The sequence below is a fragment of the Lepisma saccharinum genome, chromosome 30, assembly GCF_977018435.1.
Source record: "Lepisma saccharinum chromosome 30, izLepSacc3.1, whole genome shotgun sequence".
Taxonomy (NCBI): domain Eukaryota; kingdom Metazoa; phylum Arthropoda; class Insecta; order Zygentoma; family Lepismatidae; genus Lepisma; species Lepisma saccharinum.
Window position 1 is genome coordinate 20,191,199 of NC_139258.1, and position 19,039 is coordinate 20,210,237.

The 19,039-nt window shown below is 38.0% G+C and overlaps 1 protein-coding gene across 1 annotated transcript in view; it reads right to left on the bottom strand.

Annotated features, from left to right (window-relative positions):
- Nucleotides 1-19,039, bottom strand: part of unc-45 (unc-45 myosin chaperone) — a 73,351-nt gene that overhangs the window by 14,496 nt on the left and 39,816 nt on the right. The window contains exons 12-17 of the mRNA XM_083115646.1: nucleotides 17,695-17,804; nucleotides 16,149-16,290; nucleotides 14,821-14,994; nucleotides 9,954-10,036; nucleotides 8,094-8,274; nucleotides 531-652 (exon numbers count right to left, since the gene is read on the bottom strand). Of these exons, the coding sequence (XP_082971772.1) occupies nucleotides 531-652; nucleotides 8,094-8,274; nucleotides 9,954-10,036; nucleotides 14,821-14,994; nucleotides 16,149-16,290; nucleotides 17,695-17,804 (812 nt within the window). The remainder of the gene's footprint in view (nucleotides 1-530; nucleotides 653-8,093; nucleotides 8,275-9,953; nucleotides 10,037-14,820; nucleotides 14,995-16,148; nucleotides 16,291-17,694; nucleotides 17,805-19,039) is intronic.

The window sequence follows — 19,039 nt, forward strand, 5'->3', positions numbered from 1 at the left end:
TAGAAAGTAGGGTATGGAGATTATCCATAAAAATTACAACAAAATGGCAGAATTTTGCAGTAAATTATCAGATATTTATCGATATATCGGATCGGTAATTTTACCAATAAACCGATATGCCTATATTAGCCGATACCGATAGAGTACCGATTAATCGGTCCCATCCCTAATTAGTGATAATCAGTAAGAGTAGAGGTGCTGGTATAAAATAGTATCGACTGAGCCATAACTGAGTGGTTTGGTAGTAAAAGTTGATAACCTACAGAAATATGGAACTGAGAAATTCCAAGTGAAAGTTTGTCCAATGCCTTCCAGCGTATGTACTACCTAGATCTTGCTGTGTGTTTTTGCCAATTAGCGGCTACTGAATGGACTTTGTTCACTGATGTTTGAGCAACTGAATCAAATGTTATCTCAAATTAGAACAGTGAGGGTTATCAAGTTCTACTCCAAAGCCACTTAATTAAAATCATTCCATTTCTACTACCTACTCTTGCTTTAAGCTCACAACAAATTGTTTTAATGCCAACCTTTTCCGAATGGTTTCATTAACACCAGCCAGGTTGCAGAGGGCCATTAGACCTTCAAAATTCTCCAGCGCTGTACATTCAACATGGAGGAGGGCGATGAGCGGCCTGATGACTTCCACACTCTGAAATAAGAGATCGTTAAGTGATGCAGTAAATTACGCCAACAATGAAAGCGAAAAATACCATAAAGTATTATGAAAGAAAATATGATAAATGAAGTGTTAAAAGAAATGTTTAAAATGCATTCATAGCAACCTCATCAGAAGCATTCACTCAATATTCACTTTGATATACTTAGTAACATAAAAATCTGACTTAAAAGGGTAGTTATGGAGGTTTAACATGATGTAATTAATTTTACCAAATTCCCTGGACTTTCCAGATCAAGCCAAAAATAATTCAACATACTAATAAAAAAGTGTTAAGTCTTCGACTCTGAATGTTAACCACATGATTCAACTTTATTCTGTATTATTGAAAAGAAAATAACATTTTTAAATGAAATAAAATAATAATAATGTCCATTCATGCCATGGTGCTATATGCACAGGGAACTTTTACTTTTATATGAAATATCCCCAAAGAAGAAACCAGTTAGGAGGAACAAGTGATTTGTTTTTTCAATTTCCAATTCTGGCTAATAATAACAACAACAATCATGATAATGATAAGTCATGATGGTGGTGGTGACGATGATAATGGTTTCCCATACTTTCCTTGGTTTTTGGACAATTTTAAAGATTCAGTGACTTTCCAGATCAGGGGGACCCTATTTAACCTTTATGGATGCCGGACCCCTTTCACACCTGTATTCCCGATTGCATCAGCACATTTTCAAGCATGTGCTTTTCAAACTTGTCATCAAATACAAAAAAAATCGTACCTCAAGAACTAATTGTCATAGAGAGATGATTTTTTTTTTGTTTCTTTCCTAAAGACAGGGCTTTTAGCGGAGGTAAAAGTTATATATTGGGCCTCCCAATAATTAGTGTTAAAGGAAGAAGAAAAAGAAAAAAGTAAATTTTTTTAAAAAAAAATTGAGGCCCCTCAATAGACCGAAGTGCATTAAAAATGTAGTGGTGGTACATTCCTACAACCGTGTAAAGTTTCTTTGAAATCAGGCTGATACTTCTTGAGTAACATATAACATTATATGAAGCAGCAGTGTTGCCAGCTTTGGGACAATGTCCGGAATTTCTCTTCTAGAATCGGACCTGGATGGACAAAATTTGGAGGGAAGCATGACAAAATACCACTCTATTCGGATGTGTAATGCAACTTTGGAGGAAAAAAATGGAAATTATAGGGTTCAGAAATTTTGCGTAAGTATGGAAAATTTCGAACATTGGGTCTTTGCCCCTAGACCCTTAATTGTTGGATGTTACTTAAAATTTTGCTTTTTACTCATTCTTACATTTAGATGCAGTGGTTGAGAAGTAACAGCCTATTATCTTCAATTTATCACAGAATAACAAAAGGGAAACAGAGGGCTTTTTCAAACTTCGCTTGTTAATAGCAGTAACAATGGATACATTATTTTGTAATTCGAGTATGTCATACCTTGATATGTATATTAAAGATCAAAAGACAGAACTGAAATACTGTATCATTTGTAGTTTTCAAGAAATTGCACGTTAATTGCGGCAGTGCGCTGCTGGTCGAAATTTCGATTGTCCGGCACCTAACATTACTTTGATTATAATGCAGAAGGCCTTAGAAAGATCGCTTCGCGGGCTTACAGCAGACAACAATATGGGGGTGTGTCTGCGAGAACCAATCAGGTCCGCGAATGAGCAAGCCCGGTTGCCACAGCTAGCTCTCGCTGCACCCTTCTGGAAGGGTGAATGACCTCTGCCTCTTGCTACCTCGGCCTATTTGTTCGGCTGAGGAGCAGACGACACGAGAGTATCGGCAATAGTGTGCGAGCGACGTCTGCTGTTAGCCCGCGAAACGCTCTTTCTAAGGCCTTCTGCATTATAGTGAATATTTGAACATGAATTTACGGAGTGGCATGCTTTGAAAGTAAAAGCTCAATTCTTATCTCAGCAATATAGTGCAGTCACTTTAGCATTTTTTTTTTTAAATAAAGGAACTAATTCATAAGCTGAAATTTGGTATGTAGCATCTTTATAGCATTAATAACAACATAGGAAAAGTCCCCAGCGATCACCCGTACGCTAAGTCCGCCATATTGGAAAATGGCGGACAATGAAAATTTTCACAAAATAAGGGAACTATAATTCATAACAAGCTGAAATTTGGTATGTAGACTATTTATAGCATTAATAACAACATACCAAAAGTCCCCGGCGATCACCCGTACACTAAGTCCGCCATATTGGAAAGTGGCGGACAATGAAAATTTTCACGAAATATGGGAACATTAGTAAGAACATACCAAAAGTCCCTTGCGATTGATCACCCTGCCACTAGGTACGTCATATTGAAAAATGGCGGATCAATTTCAGATTTCACTAACTAAAGAAATAATTGACAATAGCTTGCTGTTGGATATATATATATATATATATATATATATATATATTTTTCTTATAACTCTACCAACATCAATAACAACATGTGCAGATCATTGACACGGTAGGTAACGGCATCATATTGGAAACACGTTGGATAAATTCTATATTTCACATGAGAATGGAATTGTCTTGTAACAGAATGGAATTTGATAAATGAGTTTGGTATGTAAAGTATGACAATATTCTTTAATATTTGCCGTCTCATCAGGCAGGCTGTTGTTTTCACGTGTCACGTTCTGTTCACAAATTAATCAGATTGTCACTATGGTAATGCACTCCTGTAGGTAACACACCACAAAAAGACATATCTGAATCAAAGAGTTAGTCTCTTTCATCGTTCTCATGTTGGTCATCGACATCTTCTCTATTGTCTTCTATGGAAACACTGAAAACAAGAATGAATTTCGTACAGGAAAGATCTTGGTGAGGGACACATGATCTGCTTGCATGCAACTACATTCTCCATCACAGTTTTTGGTAGATCCATATGAAAATCAATTCAGTATATCTCTGGGAGGAGGTGGTATCAAAGTAGTGCCAGAGGCTATAAGTTGATCGTCTAGTTTCAGGTAGCAGGTGATTTTCTCGCCAGTCAAATTCCGTTTCTAAGAAATAATAGAAACAAATCCAGATTTATTACTCACCTTTCTTCAAAGTTAGTAGAGGCAAGCGTTCCTGTAAAACTTTCCCCTGGCGATACTGATGCCCTAATCGTTCAACCTGCCACTGTACAGGGTGGCCAGAAAGTCCCTTTACACCTCCACTTATTTCATCCCTACATGAATAATATTTACAGTTAGTTGTCCAAAACATCCGTATGTGCACCTCCATGATCCCTGCACAGCTTCATACGCCCATTGATCGCCATTGGGTGGAATGCGTGCAGGCCTAAGTTCATTTTCATGTGGAGCTGCATTGTGCTCCTTGCAATTCCAAGTTCTGCAGAACGCTTTCTGGTCAACTTGCAGGGTGAACGCATCACTGACACACTAACGTCTGCACACGTTTCCTTTCGGGTTGATGGACGACCAGAACGAGGGGCATCCAAAACACTTCCCAGGCGAAAAGCTTTCTTCTCCCATGTGATCAAAGTCTGACGACTTGGTGGTTCCTTACCGAACCGTTCACGAAATCTATCCATCACCTGCGGCATATTTTCGTTGTTGTGCTTCCGTTCATGGACCCACACATTTGTCACTAAGCGCTCCTTCAAAGTAAAGTCACTGGTATCTGCCATTGTTGTTCACCAAACACAGAAAGCCGCGACAATGAACTGGTCAACGCACACACTTTTATTCTCCCTCCACGGGCAGTTACGTGGCAGGCACTTGGCAATTCACATGAGGAGTACTGTTGCCATATCAATGATCAGGATGGGAGGTAAAAATCTTAAATATCTTACCATCTTACATTGTTACACGCATTTAGTTCAGGTGTAAAGGGACTTTCTGCCCACACTGTACACATTATTAAGAGGTTCTAAGATACCGATCTGCTTGATATTTATTCTCACTGCCTTAACTCACTCAGAACATAATGTGTTTTTCTTTGTTGTTATTTTTTCTTATAAAATCTGGGCAAGTTACAATACCATAAGGTATTTACAGTTCAGCATAATCCATCAATCTCTGCTAAGAACCACATTTTATTCCTTCATTCAGCCAGTGGATTCGATACTGTTTCCTCTTTATTCAAAAAAGAAATAAGGTTTTAACAAATACACTATATACACTTGTCAATTTTCAATGACAATTCGGCGTTGCCAGACGTAATTACAAAAGCTCGAGAACTCTTCCTCTTAGCCTTTTATGGTGTGTCCGAACAGGACGTCTCTTAACAGCTTCAAACGAGAGAAATTTCTAGCAAAAAGGAATTCAAGATTGAAATCCTGTATCAAACGATATACTGAATTTCATTGCATAAGGATGTACCAAAAACTGTAATGGAGGATGCACTTGCATGTAAGCAAGTTTAAAATGTTTCAGATTATGTGCCTCTTGCCAAGGTATTTCCTGTACGAATTTCATACTTGTTTTCAATGTTTCCAGAGAAGACAACGGTGAAGACGTCGATGACCAACATGAGAACGATAAAAGAGACTAACTCTTTGATTCAGATATGTCTTTTGTGGTGTGTTACCTACAGGAGTTCATTACCATAGTGACAATCTCATTTAGTTTGTGAACAGAACATGACACATGAAAACAACAGCCTGCCTGATGAGACGGCAAATATTAATGAATATTGTCATACCTTACATACCAAACCCATTTATCAAATTCCATTCTGTTACAAGTCAATTCCATTCTCATGCGAAATATTGAATTTATCCACAGTGTCAATGATCTGCAGAAAACTTAACGTGTTGTTATTGATGTTAGTAGAGTTATAAGATATATATATATATATCCAACAGCAAGCTATTGTCAATTAGTTCTTTAGTTAGTGAAATCTGGGATTGATACGCCATATGGCAATATGGCGTACCTAGTGGCAGAGTGATTGCCGGGGACTTTTGGTATGTTGTTATAAAGATGCTATATACCAAATTTCAGCTTGTTATGAATTAGTTCCTTTATTTTTCCTATTTTGACTGCACTATAGCTTGACAAGTTAAGTCCCGATATGCGCAGATCACTGCGGAGCACTGCCTATTACGTCATCCTCCCCACCACTCTTCTACTCACTGGTCTGGCGTTGAGAGTAATAGTGGTGCCAACTCAGCAAAATTAAGCTAAAACAAATATGACACGATTTTTACTGTTTAGCGTGACGGTGCATGCAGGCTCCTATTATATCAGTGGTTCATTTTATTTAATCCGGCCTTTGAAAATGCGTGCGGTGCGCCGATCGTAAACTATAGTATTACGCATGTGCGTTAAGGTTTATAACGAAGAGAAACTACAGGCAAATGACTTCATTTTCTGAATTCGACATCAACCAGTGGCCTTTTTTTAAAAACAAAAACAAAAAAGAAACGAGTGGGGTGGTGGTTCGTTTGTTTATCGTACAACAATCACTACGAGAAGGCAATCTGATAACACGCTTGCCTGTGTTCTTTCTTAAAGCATTGAAATGTTCATGCTCTTTACTCTTGGCTGCATATTTTTGAAATGCAAGCTCCTCTTTTATATCTTGTCAATATCAGTTTGCGAAAAATATTTCACCGTTGATTAACCCAATCTTTATTTATCTGAACAAAAGGCAATTTTACTTAAAAATTCAAAGTGTACCTTATGCGAAACAGTATGCGACTGACACGAAATTTAGAAGCGTGGGGCACACCATAATACGACTTCCGCCTTACCACGCAGACTTAAATCCCATTGAACTTTGTGTGGGGGGAAATCAAGGGTAAGGCAAGGGAATTCATTTCGGATTCACTGGATGCAAAGAAAGAATTGCTGGGAAAATTATTTAGTGAATATTCTGTACAGAAACGTTGTGAACACGTGTAAAAAAAAATTGAAGATTCTTACTTTGAAAGAGATGTACTTATGGACAAGCATGTAGATAAACTGATAATTAGACTTGGTGAAGCCGATTCAGACACGGACACAGATTCATCGGTAGAGAGAGACTTGGATGAGTGGGAGAGTGAAACTGAAGAAGGAGAACTGGAAAACATGAGCTCAGTTCTATCGTTTATATATTTTTCATTTTTCTATAGTTTTATTTCATACATTTCTTATGATGGTAAGAAATATCCCTAATATAACTTAATTCATTTAAGGTTTAAAGGGAAAATATCAAAATGTATTTAGAATTTAGCGTAATCAATAGGTAGCGTAGGTGAGGGGATACTAATGCAAATTTCGTTGAAAATTCTCAGACGATACCACTCCCTCCAGATTGCAACACTGCGAACGAATGTCGCCGCAGACAATGGAGTGGGGAAATGTGATGTGAGGTGCGCAAACAATGGATTGCAGCGTCTTGTTTTTAAACTTGTCAAGTTATAATAGAGGAAAGTAGTGTAATTGATAACATGATCAAAACAGCATTTCCTGTGGGATGTCTACCAATCAGCTTCTCCCATCACTGCTAGCTTTCAATTGTCCTCACAGTACTAGGTCAGGTTGCCTACCAAAATAACAAATCCAAAATTCTTGACTTTTTCATGGCTTTTTGTTGGCCTATTTTTAGTTTTTTTAACCTTCATTTAATCAACCCTTACTTAGGTAAAGGTGGAAATTAGCAATTAAGAACATAAATATTTATTTAACGAAAACCTGAAGCTGTATTTAACAAGAGAATTAGACTTGCTTTGCCTATTAATTCATCCTGGATTACATTTAGCAGACTAGCGATGCTCTGACATAAAGACTCTCGGCCAGTATAATATTATGTGGGGCTTGCGTTGTCGTCCCCATATACGTATTTGTGATTGTCTCTTCATTACCTCCTCATCTTTCCTATTAGCCAAAGGGGCAGAAAAGTGAAGTAAAATAAAGTAAGTCCATCCGACATTGTGACAGCAAAAATTCTTGACCAAAGTATAATTTTATTGACTTGTTGATTTCTTTACTTTTTATTAGGGATGGGACCGATTAATCGGTACTCTATCGGTATCGGCCGATATGGGCATATCGGTTTATCGGTAAAATTACCGATTATTTTACCGATCTGATATATCGATAAATATCTGATAACTTAGTGCAAAATTCTGCCATTGTGTTGTAATTTTTATGGATAATCTCCTTACCCTACTCTCTAAAAAAGTAAATGTCTAAATATTCAACTTCTTTTGCACTGCAGTCACCTCGAAACACACATATATTAAGGAGGTCAATGAACCTTTCAGGTTCTTCAAGGACAATGTCTAATTTTATATCGGATCGGTTATCGGTATCGGTAAATTTTATATCGGCACATCCCTACTTTTTATTGACTTCCTTGATTGGTAGACACCCTGTAGATAACACAAGACATTCTGAAGCTCCCACAACCCGGGGCTGCTTGCTCCAAAGGCAAGAGTGCTAACTGTTAGGCTTTATTTAGTGAACAACGTTCAGGCAGCACTTACCCTCTGTCCAGGGTAGGCAACTTCTGGATTGATGGTAATGCCAATTCGGGCCAAGGCTTGCGCTGCTTGCTTCTTCCCTTTCTCCGTTCCTTCCAGAGCCATTGGCAACAGGACCTTGGCTCCTCCCTGCTGGACCACAATCCCTCGTAAGTCCGGCTCACAGCAGATGGCATTGAATACTCTGCAGAATGGAAACAGAAAGCCTTTGTAACTAAGTATCGACATACGTTGGAACATCCATTTTATGTTGTTCAGGGGACCAAGTTGAAAGTAAATTCCGGGAACATTTTATATCATTTTGCTCTACTGAGACCATAAACACTGAATGTATAATAGAGGAAAACGTATGTCTGAGGATATTCTTGAGAGACCCTGGTCAAAAATGTTCAGTTATCCTACATAACCCAAGGAAAAAAGCTTTAATGTATATCAAAACTGATGCTGAGCCAATAACAATGTATTGGTTGAAGTAAGACTTGAAGCTTTCCTGGCGATGAATCATGAAAAGATTCTCTCGGGCTATCGACCAGGTGAGTTGTGGAAAAAATTCCAAGCTTTCGAGAGCTAACGTCACTCTCATCTTCAGGCTTGGAATTTTTTCCACAACTCACCTGGTCGATGGCCTGAGAGAATTTTTTCATCAATGTATTGGTTTGATTGTGAAGATGAGGATGAGTGATGATATGATGAAGGAACACTCACAAACGCAAATGCCCAGGCTGGGATTCGAACCCAGGACCCCTGGCATCGTAGCATGCTGTGCTAGCCACTCTGCCAAGGAGGCCGGCTCTTGGCTTTAATAAAAAAAAACATGAATGTCTTCAAATTGTCATGAATAGACAAAAAGCACTCACTTAGGTGTTTAAAAGGCACAAAATAAAAAATGCATCAAAATGTGCAGTGAACATGAGAAGTTCACATTGTTGTTCGACTGGGCACTTACTGATTTGAATTTTTTGCATTCTATTGTCTTTTTCTTACTTTTAAGCCACTTTTCTGTTACTTTTTGCCTAATCAAGTGGTGGTGATCATTGCTGGCTAGAAGTAGATGAAGGGAAACCCACAAAAGAAGAAATTGACTCCCTCCACAAAAGGACAAATGGTAATTAAGGATGTTAATGAAGTATTCGCGCTTGCCATCAAACATTTGTAATTTTCTATCACATCAGTTACAGTATCAGTAAATTTTGTATCTGTAATTTATCATTATGGAAAAATGATGCCAAGGATTTCAGGCTCAAATCTCAGCCTGAGTGGGTGTTCCTTAATCAATTCATCATATCATCACTCATCCTTGTCTTCACAATTAGCCAAAAGTTGCAGAAAAGCAAAGTAAAATAAACCAAACCCATCATTATGGTAAAGAAAATTCATATTGGTCCATCCCTAAAACAAATACAAAAAATTAGGGATGGGACCGATACTCTATCGGTATCGGCCGATATAGGCATATCGGTGTATCGGTTTATCGGTAAAATTACCGATTATTTTACCGATCCAATATATTGATAAATATCTGATAATTTAGTACAAAATTCTGCCATTTTGCTGTAATTTTAATGGATAATCTGCATGCCCTCATTTCTAAAAAAGTAAATGTCTTAATATGCAATTTATTTTTCACTACAGTCACCTTGAAACATACATTTATTAAGGAGGTCAAAACCTTTCAGGTTCTTCATGGACCATTTCTAATTTTATATCGGATCGGTAGAATCTCGGTTATCGGTATTGGTAAATTTTATACCGGTACTTTATCGGTATCGGCAAAATTTCATATCGGCCCATCCCTACAAAAATACACAAGTTACTTCTACATTATTAACAATGTCAAGTTAAGAAATACCACAGATATCTTACCTTGCAATCAGCTCTTTGCTATTATTGCTCTCAGTCTTAGATAGGGCCACCAGTGCCGATGTGACACCTTCCTTTGCAAGTATCTGCAATAAATTAAATGATATTACAAGCTAAAAATTTCCTTCAATATTCACTTCAAATGCCAGTTTACAAGATCCTGATCAAGATACCGTGAACCTCTAGTTTTACATTCCTACATTCTCACTTACATTTCACAGTGGCAAAAACAAAAATTTTAAATCTGGAATAAAAAAATGTATATGTTGCTTATAGGGGGAGGAAATTAGTCAATGGGTGAAAATTAATGACTTAACTGGCTATAATACTTGTCCAATTTAATTACAGCATGTTGTGACAAGGACTTGCTGCATGCTACAATTCTTGGGCATTGGTTTTGGAGGAAATAACAGCAACTCATGTAAAGGGTGTTCCAACATGAACGCTGGATTTAATAAGATGAAAAAATTCTACAAACTTCAAATTATCCACTGATAGCTATGTATTGATTGATTGATTTGGTGTTTTAAGTCCACTTTATGCACAGTAAGGCTAATCGGGACTGGACCTACAGTTTAAAGTGGGATCCGAACCACTTGTGCCTCCACCGGGTATCGAACCCGGGACCCCTTGATTACAAGGCGACGACGGATAGCTACTTATAAGAACAATGCCCACAACAAATAAAACAACAGCACTTAAATATATAAGAACAGTGCTGCCAACCCAACAACATGACAATAGCACAATTCAAATTTGGGCATTCTTGTTGGGACACCCTTTAGATTATAGAAAGTTGACACTTGTCAGGCTCTCGGCATGTGGAGTTAGAAATAGAACTAACCTTCCTCCACATGCGAAGCTTGAGAGGATGCAGGAAGTTGGTTGTGACTTCACACCTGATTGTTTATTTGAGTTTGTTATCCGAACCACTACGTGCCTCCACCGAGTATCGAACCCGGGACCCCTTGAGACTTCTCAATTGATTTAGCCAAGGGCAGAATCTTGGTCATGAAAGTACTCTAGGAAGAGTTTATGGGCAGACCTAGATATCACTAGAGATATCCTCTCCTCTAATTGACAGGGACAAAACATCCCATCCCGACCTTGCATGGTCTTCTTCCTAACAATTGGAACTGTGAAAATGGGCATGACTGATAAGAACTTTGAGAAAGACCAACAGAGCATCTAGGCAAGGTTATAGCAAGATTAACACAAAATCTACAAATACTAAAGGATTCCCAATTATTGCATTCTGTGTGAGCGGAAGCCCTGCCCATGCTGCTCCAAGATTGCTGTTTGAAGAACATAGCATAAGAGTTTCGGTTAAGAATGTAGTACTTAGTAGGTTAATAACACATTACTTGCTGCCTATTATTAAAGTAAACATTACCTTTTATCTGATTTGTGAATGTCTCTACCAGGTAACGTAACATGTAAAGTTCCCCTTGCATATAGCACCGTGCCATGAAGGCACATTTAGGGGATGTGGGGTCACCCCCCATATATTATCATCTCAGCTATTTTGGAGGTGATGTTATGACGGTTTGGAGTCATAATTCCCTTGTTGATAAAATGTGAGCCAGCTACAGTAATATTCTGATGGTTGGAGAACTGACCTAACCTATAGAGGTTGCTCGTCCATGGTCTGAATGTACACGAAACTCGGAGAAATTCACGAGAGAGGGCAGCTGCTTACGGGGATAATTTGATCTGGAAACTAGGGTTACAAATTTAACCGCTAGAGGTCGCTCTTTGTATTAATCTAAAAAAGGGAGGGAATACTAGTTGAATTAGTAGTAAATATTATTAAATTTTTTGTAGAACGTTCAGTTTATTCATTGGGAACCTAACAGCCATCAAATATTTATTTTCAAAATTACGTGAATACTTTTAATCTAATTATCGCTCGATGAGGGACATTTTGACTAATCATAAAGAAACGGTAGTGTTCGGAAACTCAGAGGCGGAAGTGATGGAAAAAAGACATCAAAATATCTACGTCTCGAGGGAATATTCTAATATTAAAATTCTAAAGTTGTAATTGATAATTGTACCTTAACACACACACACCTGTAGTAGTTAGAAACAAGTGGACGTTAAAGTGATTTGCATGTGAAAGTGTGATGGAGTTTGGTTATGAAGTGTTCAGAGACTGCGTCTGGCGTGGGAAAAACAATGAACACACCCCAAAGCATGGAGGGAAAGGCTGATGGTTGACGAAAGAACGGCGCGATAGAATTGTGAAGTTATGCAAGGTTATGGACGAGAAACCAGAACGAAAGTGAATTCGTGACCACCCAAATGGGAATGAAGATGGATTTTGGTTGTAATTAGCAGTGAGTAACAGCTGTGTGAACTGTGAGATGAGAGCTCGCCCATGAGGTAAGGCCATTCGTTCTATGAAGTGCAGCGACGGTCGAGACAAAGAAATCTGCGTCGGGTGAACCTACCTTCATGTTAATCGCAATGAGAGAAAATAAAATAAACGTCACAAACAATTTTTAGTTACTGTACTAAACTTTCAAAGGTGTCATTCACACTACTGGATTGCAATATTCAGCTTAAATCCAGGTGTGCATGTGGCTCAGCGGAAGCCGCCATATTGAAGAGAGAAAAGGTACTTTTCGTCAACGAAATTTTCTTTAAGAAAATTAAATCTAAACCATGCATAAAATGTTCCGCAGCTAATAACTGAAGAAACGTGGCAAGAACAGTATAATTTTGATCGTACGATATTGTGATGTCACGTATACATTTCTTTGCGTTGCTCGAGCATGTATAATTGGTATTAGCGCTATTGGGTTGGGGTAACGACCAGTGCACGGACAGATCAGATATTAAAAGCTACTAAAAAGTACAATTGACAATATTTGGATATGTTGAAACCTGCTTTGACATAATATGAGGTCATTTTTGTAATATTTAGTTTGTACATGTGCAAACTAGGTGCACCATCTGGTTTGTCAGTAGAACATGAGAATTTATTTTGACGTTTAATCTTAACTTCAGTCAAGTTTTGAAAACGAGGTACCTCAAGTATTCTATCATTTTGATATCTTATCAAGTACATTAAATCCAACTTCATTGTTTGTAAATCAAGAATGAATAAACATAAATTGTTTTTGTACCAAAGGAATATCACTCAAACTAATTTACAACATTTGATGTAAATTTGGATTCATCACTAAATTGAATGTACGAGCGAGTTATAATTCACCAAGGTGCTCATGCATGATGTCTAGTTCTCTATTTGTGAATATTTACTAACCATGAAATTTCTTTCAGGTGAGAGAGATGTCTGAGTGCTTGTTTGATATTAGTGACATTTTTCAAGCATGATACTGAACTAGTTTTAATTCGTAAATCATACGAGTGACAGTGAATTGACATATTCACGTCTTACCACGAATTGATCTTTCAGACTTATCAGGCATGAAGCAGGGAAAGAGCGAGAACACTAATTAAGGGATTTTCAGTAACTGCTTTGTGCATCTGCTTAATACAGGGTGGTTTTCAACAGATTGACTAATTTTTGAATTTCTCTTATTTCATCTTAAATCAATGTGAACTTGAGACATAATTATACTATTTCTTACTAGCAGGGATAGACTTGTTGAGACCAATCAATCGTCGCCGGCGCGACCGTACGGTTATTCTATGAGATGAGAGGGAACTGATCGCGAGAAAGTTAGGTAGTTGGAATCTTGTGATAAGTGGGAGTGACAATTTAGGAGAAATAAGTAACCTCACAGAATAGTCAGGCTTGAGCAACCCCGCTAGAACGGACCATTAAAATGTGATCAGCACCAGAACCTGGCCACATTTACCCCCTAGGTACCCAATAGTCCCATCTATAGTGGAACCACAAGCAAAAAAACCTGCGCAGACCCACGACTCCTGTGCATGGAGGGGAGGGGGAGAGTGGAGCATGCTTTCTTATGGCCTGAGCTAAACAGAAGAAGGGAAAGGTGTACAGAGACTTTTCACCAAAGGTTCTTTTTCTTGTGGTCACACTATAGTTCGCTGCACTTTTTGACACTCTTTGCACTGAACTGTCAAATACTGTATTTTGTGCCGCACCGTTTGCACTACGTTCTGGAGCTGTGTAATTTGTGGTGTATGGTCACGTGGTGTGTGTTAACTAATCAAATAAATGTTTAAAACAGCAGACAGGCATTTGTTGAATCTTCAGAACTTGAACACTGCTATTCATCTAGTTGGTCGAATGTCATTTCCTTGCACCAGCCTGACATCAGGGCACATCTGCACTACACCGAGTGTCAAACCTAGATGGGGTTATTGATTTGAGGCTAGGTGAGACCCAGAGCTGCTCTATGCAGGGACAAGGCCGGAAAAATTCCGACCTTAGATCACCCACTGCAGGAATAGAACCTAGGCCTCCTGTGAGGCAGTCAAGACACCCTAACGACTAGACCACCGTGGGTGGCTCTGTCTCTCTACAAAGAAAAGAAAAAAGAAGAAGAAGAAGAAAAACGATAATACTGCCACCAATGAAATGTTTCTCTCTTCCCAAGTTGCATTTCAGTGTCAATAAAATAAAGTGAAACTATGATTTCGTTTTAAAAACGTATTATCCAGCAGGATTAAAAACTACAAAAACACATCCTGTTCGTGTCGCTCAAGTGGTCACCTGGAACTAGCACAGCTACCTTGGGAAGATGGTGTATGATCACGTCAACATGTTTTAAACTTCCACCACACATTTTCTTCCTGAAGAAGGATTGAGGTCGATGCAAATATTAACAGGACAGAACAAGGTACATGTGATTTTATCTTGGTTATAATACTATCTACGTACATAGAAATATGGATAAATCTCCATTTGCTTGAGCAACCAACCACATACCTCCACCCTCTTGGTGATGAAGTCCTGGTCATCCAACTCGTGTTCTTCTGGAATGTGATGTTTTGCAAACTTCGCCAGTTCCACCATTTCTGGAATTACCTCTTGCTTATCGTAAGAATTTGTAAGGTTCACAAGAGTTGTCACTACTCCATACACAGCAGACTGACCCCCTGTCTGCAAAAGAACACAATAGATAGCCATTTGAAGGTTGTGAGAATCAAGCAGTTTGTTGCAATACCTCGAAATGGACATGTGCTTTGGTCACTTAATATTAGGGATGGGACCGATTAATCAGTACTCTATTGGTATCGGCCAATATAGGCATATCAGTGTATCGGTTTATCGATAAAATTACCGACCGATTATTTTACCGATCCGATATATCGATAAATATCTTATAATTTAGTGCAAAATTCTGCCATTTTGTTGTAATTTTTATGGATAATTTCCATGCTCTTCTTTCTAAAAAGTAAATGTCTAAATATTTAGCTTCTCTTGAACTGCAGTCACCTCAAAACACAACACACATTTATTAAGGAGATCAATGAACATTTCAGGTTCTTTAAGGACCATTTCTAATTTTATATCGGATCGGTAGAATATCGGTTATCGGTATCGGTAAATTTTATATCGGTATCGGCCAAAATTTCATATCGGCCCATCCCTACTTAATATAATTTGTCTATGACTTGACATTAATTTTAAAAAAATGATACAATGAAAGAACAAACCCAGTGGAATTCACTTACAGAACCACTGGCATTCTTACCTTTGTATTAGCTGAAAAATTAATGTGTTGGTCACACAAGTTGCCTTTGTAAAATGATAGCCAACTTAGGTAAACAGCAAAGTGGTGGTATCACATTGCAATGGAATTTTACAATTCTTGTCTAACAAACTCCTAGATGAATATTACCATTGCAGTCTATAAAACAGTTCCTCAATATTGAAATGAGCAGTTACATAAATCAAAAACATAAGTGTCTGTTTTGAATAGTTCTGAATGCAGATATACCTATTTACAAAAAAAAAAAAACTAACATGTTTGATCACCTTGGGTTCCAACCGTATAAGCATTTGGGTTGTTCATTATTTAATAATGATTGTTTTTATTAGTGACCGACAGGTATTACATTTTAGGCAATATTGATAAAAAGTCACAATGGAATTTACCAATATCAAACTGACAAACTTATAATTAAAAACATTTCATTCGTGTCCTTCATTACTGTACATAGTTGTGTTAAATGCAACCATAAGCATGAATGATGAGGAGACGAAATATATGATTAACAGATACATAATAAAGAAAACTGAAGAAAGCTCACTTTTGCGAGTTCTACCAGTGCTCTGATAGCAGCTGTGTCTTCGATCAGCTTCTCCTTTACATCTGCATCTAATGTTAAATACGAAAGCCCCTCAGCAGCCCACCGTCTCATATCTCTATCTTTTGCAGGGTTTATTAGAAACCTGCAAGGAGAGAATAAGCAAAGAAAATTAGTTTTCATAAGAAACAAATGTTTGCAACCAAAAAAAATAACCCATCCTAATGTGTTTTACCAGAAAATACACTTCATTTCTCCTTACTCCCCAATACATAAATAAATAAACGAAAGAATAAAGGAATGAAAAGAAAAAGAAAGATAACAGATGGAAAGGAGAAAGTAAGTAAATCTTTCTCTCTCTCTCTGTGTGTGTGTGTGCATATGTTTTTGCATGTGTGTGAAGGAAATTGGAATCACTCGCCAGATACTGGAAGACAACAGAGAAAATGAATTTCCTTTTTACTATTTACGAGGGCAAATCGAAAAGTCTTTGTGCCTAATTTTTTTCTAGCTTGTTATAAGTGTTATTACAAAAGTGAGATATATGAGCAATGCAGTAGGCTTTTCTTGGAACGGCCCTATTGTAACTTCCGACTTCTTCCACTGCACAGCGCTGTTATCAGTTGGCAAAGATGGCTAGAGTGCTCAGGAACTCCATGCCATATGAGCATAGAAGTGTTATTCTTTTTTTATGGTGCAAAGGACAAACAGCCACAGATTTCCACAGGGAAATGGAGCCAGTGTATGGGGACAAGTTTTTATCAGTGCGAAGTGTGCAGTGGTGGTTCAAGGAGTTTGAAAATGGACGGGAAAATGTGGAGGACAATGATCAATCGGGCCTACCTCGTTCCTCGCTGACACCAGACAACATTACCCATGTTGATGAAATGGTGAAAGCTGATCGACGTGTTCATCTGAAGGACATGGCCACTGAACTTGGAATTTCCTATAGTAGTGTTTACGATCTTTTTGGTCCATTGAAGAAGTTCCTGGCAGGACAGAGGTTCACGTGCAAAACGTTGTTTGTCGTTGGTTCCGTGATCAGCCGGCCATCTTCTATGCACCGGTCATTGCGAAACTTGTGGTACGGTGGGACAAGTGCCTCAACAAGTGTGGTGATTATGTGGAAAATAGCAAAAAGTATGTAGAAGATTGTGTATATCTTGTTTTTCTTTTATGGTCTGCAATCTGGCAATAAATGGTTAGTTTTTGATTTGACCTCATACTTACACCCTGTTGTATCATATTAGGGTTTTAATTATGTTGTGAAAAACATAATTAGTATTCCCAGAATTTTCCAATTTTTCTATAGTTTTACGAGATTCGCCATTTTTCTAAACCACAGGTAGATTCCACAAATCAGTGGGAACACTACATTTTATACAACTATACAAGCTCACATTAGGAACCACTTATGAGAAAATTAGTATTAAATTCAAGCACTATTAATGCATAATATCCCAAATACTTCTGAAGGACAGGAGTGCCAGCTTGTGTCTGTCTTAATTTAAAGCTGCATATATTACCCAGTGAGGCACATCAAACATACCTTCTACATGCTTCAGCAAGTTTCTGCGTTGATCCATCAGCGAATGGACGGATTGAGGCATCTGTCCCTCCACTGCTACCAAGCTTGCACAGGCCTACAAGTGCACGGACCTGTAAAACAAAGTTTCATACTTGAACCAGCTCCCAGTCTGCGGTTGAAAAATATGCAAAGAGAAAGTTAGGTCTGATAAGAAAAATGCTTTACGTAATACAAGTTTTTAAAGTTCGTTACTTATCAACTTTTACATGATATTTAAAAGAAAATTAGGGATATCCAGAAAATAAGTTATGTTTGCAAATATTGTCGCTTCAGAGCTGAGGTCACAATGATGTGTATGCATGCAGAGTTTGTTGATTCTCTGACAAGATACCACTAGCAGACATTGGAAGAGCATTTATGAATCATGCCATGTGTTTATAATAGGGATTGGACCGATTAATCAGTACTTATTGATATCAGCTGATATAGGCATATTTGTATATCGGTACAATTATTGATTATTTTACCAATCCGATATATCTATAAATATCTTTTAATTTAGTGCACAAGTTTGCCATTTTGTTATAACTTTTATGGATAACCTCCATGCCCTACTTTCTAAAAAGTAAATGTCTAAATATGCAACTTCTTTTGCACTGCAGTCAGTTGGAGACACACATTTATTGAGAAGGTGAATAAACCATATAGATTTTTCAAGAACCATTTGGAATTTTATATTGGGTCGGTACAATACCAGTTATCTGTATCTGGCTGGGTCGGCATAAAAGTCAGGCCTCTCCATTTTTTCCTGGTCTTCCACCACTCCTCTCTTCCCACGGTGTCCCAATCTTGTCCTCTTCTCCTAACACTCTCCGCTATCTGCTCTTTCCACAGACATCTTGGTCTCCCCCGTGACCTTCTTTACACTCCTTGCGCATGGTAAGCTCTTACTGGCAGTCTTTCTGCATCCATCCTCTTCATGTATCCGAACCACCTCATCTGTGCCTGATCTGTCCTGAAGCTTCCCCACTCCCACTGTCTGTTGGATCTCCTCATTCCTTATTCTATCCCTTCTAGTCTTCCCCAATATACTCCTTAAAAGTTCCATCTCCACTGCATGCATCTTTTGTCTCTCTCTGTCATTGTCCAAGACTGCTCCGTACATAATTATTGGCACATAGTATGTGTTATATATTACCTTCTTGCATTTCATAGGTACAGCCCTGTTCCATTTTAATCTTCGAATGCTTTGATATAGTCGGTATCTGATATACTATGCTTTGATATATAGGTATCTGTCAAAATTTTATATTGGCCCATCCCTAGTATATAAGTTTTTTTTAAAAAAAATCAATAAGCCTGCGGC